Source organism: Polypterus senegalus, chromosome 2, assembly GCF_016835505.1.
Source record: "Polypterus senegalus isolate Bchr_013 chromosome 2, ASM1683550v1, whole genome shotgun sequence".
Lineage (NCBI taxonomy): Eukaryota > Metazoa > Chordata > Cladistia > Polypteriformes > Polypteridae > Polypterus > Polypterus senegalus.
The window spans coordinates 277,969,038-277,977,910 of NC_053155.1; the positions used below are offsets into that span (position 1 = coordinate 277,969,038).

An 8,873-nucleotide genomic window follows, 5' to 3' on the forward strand; every position below is an offset into this window, starting at 1 on the left:
TGGTTACTGGTTGATTACAATCAGATGCCTTAAACTAAAAAACAATATGCAGTTAATTTCAGTGTATTTGATAAAACCGTGTCAGGGATGTGCATCTAGAAAGTTAAGGGAACCACCCTGGAAAAGTAGCGCTGCTTTGATGCTGGGTGCCACCAGTTTGCAAAACCGAGCTGAAAACTTGCATACACTATGGTTTAAGCTGGTGTGAGAATGTGTGTGGCTTTACGTGATGTGAGCACAGAAAAAGGAGTTTGCAACATTTTTGTGCATACACACTGTTTATAAATGAGGCCACTGGTGTCTACCATAGCAGCATTGAGTTCAAGGAGAAAACAGCTGTGGACAGGGCACTAATTCAACAGAGAACTGGGGAGTCAAATTTAAACTTTAGCTCACACAGGTACCAACTCTTTATTGTCAACTAGCAAAATACCCGCGCCTTCGCAGCGGAGAAGTAGTGTGTCTGAGGCATCACACACTGCATGCACAGGTTTACCTTTCCCAGTCCTGCAAAGTCAGTTCACATGAGCAGCTCGGAGTACATGCATCGAAGCTTCGCAGCTGTGCTTGTGCTATCTTGTGCGATCTCGTGATGTCCACAGCTTAATTTAATGTTAGTTCACGGCGACCGAGCTGCAGGCTATGTATATATGTACGCAAGTAGGTTCCAGTTATGACCGTTATGTGTAGAATTTCGAAATGAAACCTGCCTAACTTTTGTAAGTAAGCTGTAAGGAATGAGCCTGCCAAATTTCAGCCTTCTACCTACACGGGAAGTTGGAGAATTAGTGATGAGTCAGTCAGTCAGTGAGGGCTTTGCCTTTTATTAGTATAGATACCCAGCAAACTCCACACAGATAATGACCTTGTGCAGGATTCAAATTGGCTTTACTGAATTTGTGAAGTATTGAAGGCAGCTATTGAGGTAAAGTGCCACCTTCTAGTTTGTGTGTATGAGGAAAATGCTCCAACAGTTTCAAAATGTCGGCAACAAACATTTCTGCTTACCTGGTATGTTCTGTTTGGTCACAAAATCGGACCTTTACTTTATGTTCTCTGTTGTGATATCATGGACACAAAACATTTGTCCTGACTCCATAGTTCTAGAAGCCTCTCCTCTTTTACTTTTTTATATTTGGTATCAACAACTATTTGTATCTATTGGTACATTATCGTTTGCAAAGCACAGAGTTGACAGACAGAGGGACTTTTATATCACATCTGCAGTATTTTGTGTAAATAAACATGTTGATATATTATGTGTGGTTTTACATGATAATAGAGTAGAGATCGCACATAAGCAGTATTTTATATTTTAAAATTTGGTACCTTTCTGATTACGTTGTGCCATCTGTCAATTGGAATATTTATACTTTTAAACAGTTTTATCATATATAGTTCAATAAAATGGCTTATTTATAGTTACAGATTCTGGATTTCTCTATATGTTTAGGTGTACTAATTCAATTAGTTGCTTTTCTGAGTTATTACATTTCTCATTCTTGAGCTGTCAATCATTTCAGTTGCTATGCATTTTCAAATTCTAAATACATTTATGGAATAATTTGAATGAATTTATCCAAAAACAATTTAGGATCTAACATGCCTCTAGCAAGCAGAACTGAACTCACCAGAGTGCACTACAGTCTGATCATTTTTGACTGTTTTTATTACTAATATTCCTTTAGAAGATTGTACAGGTTTAGCCCTTTAGTGGTGGACATCATAACAAATGTTTAATCAAAGTATAAAATGATGAAATAATAATATTGTTTTGTTTAAAATAATGTGTACTCTTTGTAGTTTAGTTATTATTGCTCCTTTGTATGTTTACTATATCACTATTAAATAAATAAAAATATTCCTGTGACTTTGTGGTATACATGGGCAGATTTACCCCATGATAGTAATCTTTTTTAAATGCTAATTATGCAGGCAATTAGAAGATAACAATTCCACAACTCTCTTGATTTTTAATTGCTAATAATAGATCTGAATGGTTTCTTTAAACATATAAAAAAGCTTTACAGCTCTTGTTATATCATTTGGTTATGGAAAAGTCAGCTGATGGATAACTTAGTTTTAGTACAAAGAAAGGTAAATGGTCACAGTACTCAAGAGTTTTTCTGTTCCTCTTTAATGTTTCATATATTTGAACCTTTATTAAGTATACATAACTCAATGTAATATTTTATTGTGATTTTACTTGCTCTGTACAGCAACTTGTGATGTTTTACATTTTCAGTGTCACTTTATAAATAAGATTGAGTGAAGTGCAAAAGTATTAACAATATTTCACTTCTGCACATGTGTTCAAAATTAGTAATATTTGTATGTTTTATATGTTTAGTTTGAAACAGCAGTTTTATTTAAATAGAATCACAACTCATAAAGGATGTTTGACATTCATAGCCTACATTGTGTGGAAAATAAAACTGTCCTAAAATATGTTTGAGCTACAAACCTTACAGAAAAAAACAATAAGTAAAACAGTTTTATTTTCCTTTTTAAGAGAGCACACTGCTTATAAACATTTGGTTGATTTTGCATGAAGAGTCCTCTTTAGAACTGAGGCTCAGTTTTAGATAAATAATAGATACATAGGTAATGAAAAAGTAGATTTGCATAAATCAGGCAAGTAATGTTCAATTTTAATATACAAATGTATGCTGATTTTCCAATGGAGTAGCTGCATTTGGAAACCTGATTGGTTCTTTCTTTCTTTTTTTTTAATTTGCAGGTATATTTACGATATTTTGCAATATGTTTTTTGTTACCATCTGCCACAGCAAATGAAAATGTATCTTGTGAAATTTTTATTCTCACTGCATTCCAAGAATTTGGGAACAAAAAAGACACATATTTCTGGCTTTCCCTTATAGGCTATTTGCTAATAATATTTGTAAATGTATCGTTAATTATTTTAATATACCAAGAAAAAAAACTCCATGAGCCCATGTATATTTTTCTTTGTAATCTGCTTTTTTGTGAGCTAACCGGATCTACATCCTTTTACATTAAATTCATGATTGACCTTAAAATCGATGTTCATGTTATTTCTCGCACATTTTGCTTTACTCAGATATTTCTTATTTATATATATACAGTAACAGAAATATGTATTTTAACAGTCATGGCTCATGACAGATATATAGCAATAAATGCCCCTTTACATTACATTACAATTTTCTCAACAGCAAACATTCAAAAATTTATTTTTGCTTCCTGGATTTATCCTGTTGTTATGATAACCATTGGAATGATTTTATCTGTACGTTTACCTTTATGTGGCAATGAAATTAATAGAGTATACTGTAACAACTGGGAAATTGTTAAACTATCCTGTACTGACACAAGTAGTAACAATATTTATGGATCTGTTATGCTCTGTACTTTTTCAATACCTTTCATTTTTATTTTTTATTCATACTGTAAAATCCTTTCTGTGTGCTGGAATACTTCAAGATCTCAGAAATATAAAGCTTTTCAAACATGTCTTCCTCATTTGATAACACTGATCTTTTTTATAAGCTCCTTACTCTTTGAATTAATTGAGAGCAGACTTAATGTAAAGAGAGTTAAAAATGAAATCACAGCATTTGCTTCAATAGAATTTCTTACAGTTCCTCCACTTTTAAATCCATTAATATACGGCTTGATATTGCCTGAAATACGCAAAAGGGTTGTGTATCTATTTTCAAGGAGAAAAAAACAGTTTGCATGATTTTTTAGTTTTCACTTTGTGTATTCTGCATAAAGGTAAATACAGTAAATTTCTGAAATAGAAAAATGGGACAGCACTAAAATATCACTAAATTTGAATGCTGTTTAACCTCTACATTGCCATTTACTTCTCATTATTATTACTTTGATCCAATGTGACTCATGCAAATAGGACATACTATAATGTTTTACATAAACTATGTATACAGATATTATTACATTTGGAGAGTAGGAAAGTTAAGTGACACACTCAGGTTCACGGAGAGTGAAAGGCAGGAATCGAACCCGAGGCCTTGGAGCTCACAGCCCAGTGATGTAGCCTCTACCTCTCCGGCTGCCTTTTCATAAATACAATAGACATTAATAAAACAGGTCTGTGCTAATTTTATAAAATAAAAAGCTTTATATACACATATGCTAACATTAATATTTTATGCAAAATAATGTACAAATTTGCAATCTATAATTAGTTTAATAGGGAAACAATTTATTATTTTCATTTTCATATTTGAAAGTGAGTACTGCCCACTGTAACAGACTGTACTATAAGCTGTGGCTTAGAATCTTCACGCAGACTTCCAAGCAGATGAAAAAAAACAGTCTGCACAGCATGAACTCCAGAAAGGAAATAAAACAGCAACAAGGATCTGATCATGTGAACAGTTGGAAGAAGCAAAACTTTTGTGACAAGCCTTGGAGTGACCAGTGGAGTTGGAGGCCTAGCATGTGTGAGTGGGATAAGCAGGGAAAGAAGAGTGTACTTGGTATCAGTACATATGGAGCCATGAACATTATATTTATTGTTGTACTGTGATTTGCTGGGCAGACTGGGCAGTCTAATGGTCTGGAATCCCTACAGATTTTATTTTTTTTCTCCAGCCATCTGGAGTTTTTTTTTTGTTTTTTCTGTCCACCCTGGCCATTGGACCTTACTCTTATTCTATATTAATTAATGTTGACTTATTTTATTTTCTTATTGTGTCTTTTATTTTTCTATTCTTTATTATGTAAAGCACTTTGAGCTACTGTTTGTATGAAAATGTGCTATATAAATAAATGTTGTTGTTGTTGTTGTTGCTAATCTCTCTGACAACCATTTGTTTATTTTCACTTACAAGTAAGTGTCATTGCAAGATAGGCAAGGGTCTATGATATGGGTTCTTTTCTTCAGAGTATTCAAGTTTTCATTGCACACCCCAAAGATGTGTTAGTCTAAATAGCAACTTAAAACTGCCTCTGTACGACAGTGTGTGTGTGTGTGGGTCTGTATACATATTCCTGAGATGGAATGGTGTTCCCTGTAGTGCAGGTTCCCACCATGCATTCATTGTTGCCTGTATAGGCCCTGAACTTCTTGTGACACTGACCTGGATGATAAGATTAAATGTGGTGAGGTTTTTTTCTGTCTGTTTTATCTGGGATTAAGCATTTTGGAGTACCTGCTCCTTCATAGGCTGATTAACATGTATCATTGCAAATAAAATTAATTGAAAGTTAATTTAATGAAATAATAATTTAAGATATTAAGAAATACAATGCGCAAAGCATTTATCTGTCAATGAATTGTGTGTCACTAGCTATCATTTCCCTATTGAAAAATACCACAACTTCAGTTTGATTTTGAAGACTAGCTTTGTCATCACATTTTTTTTGTAAAGTTCTTTTCTAATAATGTATCTCTTAATTTGATCTTTACTTAATAAAATCTTTAGAATATTATGTACATTTAGCACTTAAATATTTTTGACTCTGTTAAATTGTTTACTATATGAAACACAGGTGTTGTGTAAATAAAAGTGTATTTATTTAACATGCATATTATAATCAATAATAACTACAGTCGTAATATAATATTAAAACATATATGTGTCTTCATTAATGCCATCAGTTCAAACATATTTTCAAATGAAAAAGTAAACAAATCCTAATATTTAAGTTTTCCTACCAAAAATCCTGGTTGGCCTATTTGCACATCTTGACTTTCTCCCTTGACAGTTAAGTATTAAATAGCTTGCTCTCTCAGACTAATATAATAAATAGATGAGCTAACAGCAAATAAATTACACATTTAGAATGTTGCCTTAAAAGACTTGGTTTCACATATTCAAATACATTTTTTTTTTTGCCTATCAGACAAAAGCTCTGCTTCTTGTCATAGTTCAATTGTGCAGATAACAAAAAAAAAGACACTTTTTTGGTTTTGTTGGCTTTCTGGGTTGCTGATGTTATGTGTCTAGTGCAAAGGTAATTTAGCTAAGAGACGAGTGTTGGGCCAGTTATGAGAACATAAAAAGGCTCGCTGTAACCAACTGCTCATTCTTTATTCCACTTGACTACTGGCACTGTGTGTTTGTGAGCTACTGCTCCAATGTTTAAAGCAGCTAACCAGGAGATGCACATTTTTTTATGAAGATATAAGAAAAAATTCTTAAGGTCTTGGAAATAAAGAGCAAACTTTTCTGGACACTAACATTTAATTTTGTAGACCAGAGGGCTTAACCATAATTGTTGTCAGGAAAGAACAGCAAGGAGCTGTCTAATAACACCTTTTTCATTGATTGAACCCTTGTCTCAGATAAAAGATCTTGTGATCTGTGATTTGCCACAATTAGGAAGGCGGACACTAGAAACCAGGCAAGACTCCCTGGCATCTCATTTACTGCTTGTAGTGGTTTACAAAACAATGATGTAACACAGTTAAAAGTAAAAAGAGAAAATTAAAAGCTTTCTCAAACAAAGGGATAAAATTCAGACTCATACATGAATGTAAAGCTTGGAGATTTAATGTTCAAAATATAAAGTGCTAATAAATTTACACAAATTATTTTAAGTAGTCAAAATCAACATGGCCAATAATTTTCTTGATTTGAATCAAAATAAAACAGAGGAGCTTATAGTGGGTCCACCAGCTAAAGCCCAAATTGGTCTTGGACTTTCTCGGCTCTTTCTCTGTCTTTTCCAAACCTCAAGTCCGCAATCTTGGTGTTACCTTTGATAGTAACCTCTCTTTTGAGAAACAAGTAAATTCTGTAGTTAAGAGTTGCTTTTTCCAACTTCATCTATTAGGTAAGATAAAGCCTTTTTTATCTTCTAAAGATCTTGAGAAAGCTACTCATGCTTTTATTTTTTCTCGCCTCGATTACTGCAACTCGCTGTATTCTGGAATTAGCAAATCTCTGATTCACAGGTTACAGTTGGTCCAGAATCTTGCTGCTCGCTTTCTGGTTGGGGCAAGAAAGTATGACTCTGTTTCTCCTATTTTAGCTTCTTTACACTGGCTGCCTGTCAGTTTTCAAATTGATTTTAAAATCTTGCTTCTAGTTTTTAAATCTTTACATGGGCTCGCTCCTGCCTATTTATCTGAGCTGTGTGTTTTACACCAGCCATCCAGAGTGCTTAGATCTTCTGGTCAGTTGTCTCTTGTTGTCCCTTGTACCAAATGTAAAACCAAGGGGGACAGGGCCCCTGCAGCTGCTGCCCATCTCCTGTGGAACTCTTTATCTCATCATATAAAGGAGTCGTCTACAATTGAACTGTTCAAAACAAAATTAAAAACTCACTTCTTTTCACTTGCATTCAGTGACCTTCAGTAATACTGATGGTTTCCTCTTTGTGATCATATAACATTATTTCTCTTTATTATCTATCTTATTTTATGTTCATATATTTTATTACTGTTTATGTTTTATTGTTTATTGTTTTGTCTTTTATTCTATTATTGTAAAGCACTTTGGCCACAGCATTACTATGTTGTTTTAAATGTGCTATATAAATACATTGACATTGACATTCATCAGTTTGGGGTGATTATGACACCAAGGCTGTCTGAGAGGCATTCAAAGATTTTTGATGTTAATTTGGTACACACTCAAAAAATGTGGCCCAGTGAGGCTGGAGCTAAATTGCAATGTTTACATGTTGAATCTTGCCTGGGATAAATTTTGGACCATTTTAAACATGATAAAAGATTTTAAGTTGAATGACTGAATGCTTTGCTTAGAGATAGAGTTTATTCTATGCAGGGCTGCCTTCCACTCCTTTTCAAAGATGTTAAGTGAAAGATAATTTTCTCCAATGTACCCTAGGATGTTTGAAAGGAAGTGACTAAAATGTTTTATATATCGTAGAGGTGATGCTTGAGTCTTCAAGACTGATAAGTATTGCCTATGAAATAGAAATGGATGGGAGGTGAGAACAATTGGGCAGGTTCCTTTAAGGAAAGTTACAGATTTTGAACTAGTGGAAAAATTTTGTTAATGGGAAGTTAAATTTGAAGCATAATTGTTCATATGATGCAAAGACATTACCTATATATCTCCATGTGTTTTAATCCCTGATGTTTTACAAGCATTAATAATAATAATAATAATAAATAATAATATTTCATTTTATTTAAAACTGCCTTTAATGGCACTCAAGGACACCTTACAACAATAAAAAACAATACAATGAAAACAATTAGCAAAATCAGGGAAATAGGCAGTCTAAAAAGATAAGTTTTAAATTTGGATTTGAAACTGGAAAGTGAGTAAATGCTGCAGCTATTCTGAGTGAGTTTCAAAGACAAGGAGCAACAAAGCTAAAGGATCTAAAGCCCACGGTAGATAAATGAGCAGATGGCATAAGAAGGAGGTTTGAATAATAAGATCTAAGAATACGAGTGGGTATATAAATGTGTAACAGATCTGAGATATATTGGGGTTCCAGATTAGGAAGAACTTTGAATGTTAATAGCAAAATTTTGAAATCAATACAATACTTAACAGGAAGCCAGTTCAGTATTCTTTCACCAAGATAGATTTACCTGAATTACATAGTATAATCTCTAAACTGAAAACCTCCTCCTGCATCCTTGACCCAATACCAACAAGTTTTTTCAAAGAAGTATCAGGCGTGCTAATTGATAATATTCTTGACATAGTAAATTCATCATTAAATACGGGGGTCTTCCCAGACTGTCTTAAGACTGCTGTAGTTACAGCCATATTCAAGAAAAATAATCTTGACCCCTCTGCTTTTGAAAATTTTAGACCCATCTATAACCTGTCCTTCTTAAGTAAAATTCTAAAGAAGGCAGTCATTATGCAGTTAAATGACCACCTCAATAAACATGCTATTCTTGATAAATTTCAGTCAGGTTTTAGAACAAA

The 8,873-nt window shown here is 33.5% G+C and overlaps 1 protein-coding gene across 1 annotated transcript; it reads left to right on the forward strand.

Moving 5' to 3' along the window:
* Nucleotides 1-981: 981 nt before the first annotated feature.
* On the forward strand, nucleotides 982-3,724 carry LOC120524501 (putative olfactory receptor 2I1). The gene is made up of 3 exons (XM_039746336.1): nucleotides 982-1,011; nucleotides 2,741-2,987; nucleotides 3,597-3,724. Exons 1-3 carry the CDS (start codon nucleotides 982-984, stop codon nucleotides 3,722-3,724), a joined length of 405 nt encoding a protein of 134 aa, XP_039602270.1.
* The last annotated feature ends 5,149 nt before the right edge of the window (nucleotides 3,725-8,873 follow it).

What these genes read in the sequence shown, in the direction of transcription:
- LOC120524501 (XM_039746336.1), top strand. Translation starts at nt 982, where the DNA reads ATGTCGGCAACAAACATTTCTGCTTACCTG. An exon ending in CAAACATTTCTGCTTACCTG is followed by an intron (nt 1,012 to 2,740) that starts GTATGTTCTGTT and finishes TTTAATTTGCAG; the next exon opens with GTATATTTACGATATTTTGC. An exon ending in TCTTTGTAATCTGCTTTTTT is followed by an intron (nt 2,988 to 3,596) that starts GTGAGCTAACCG and finishes ATGAAATCACAG; the next exon opens with CATTTGCTTCAATAGAATTT.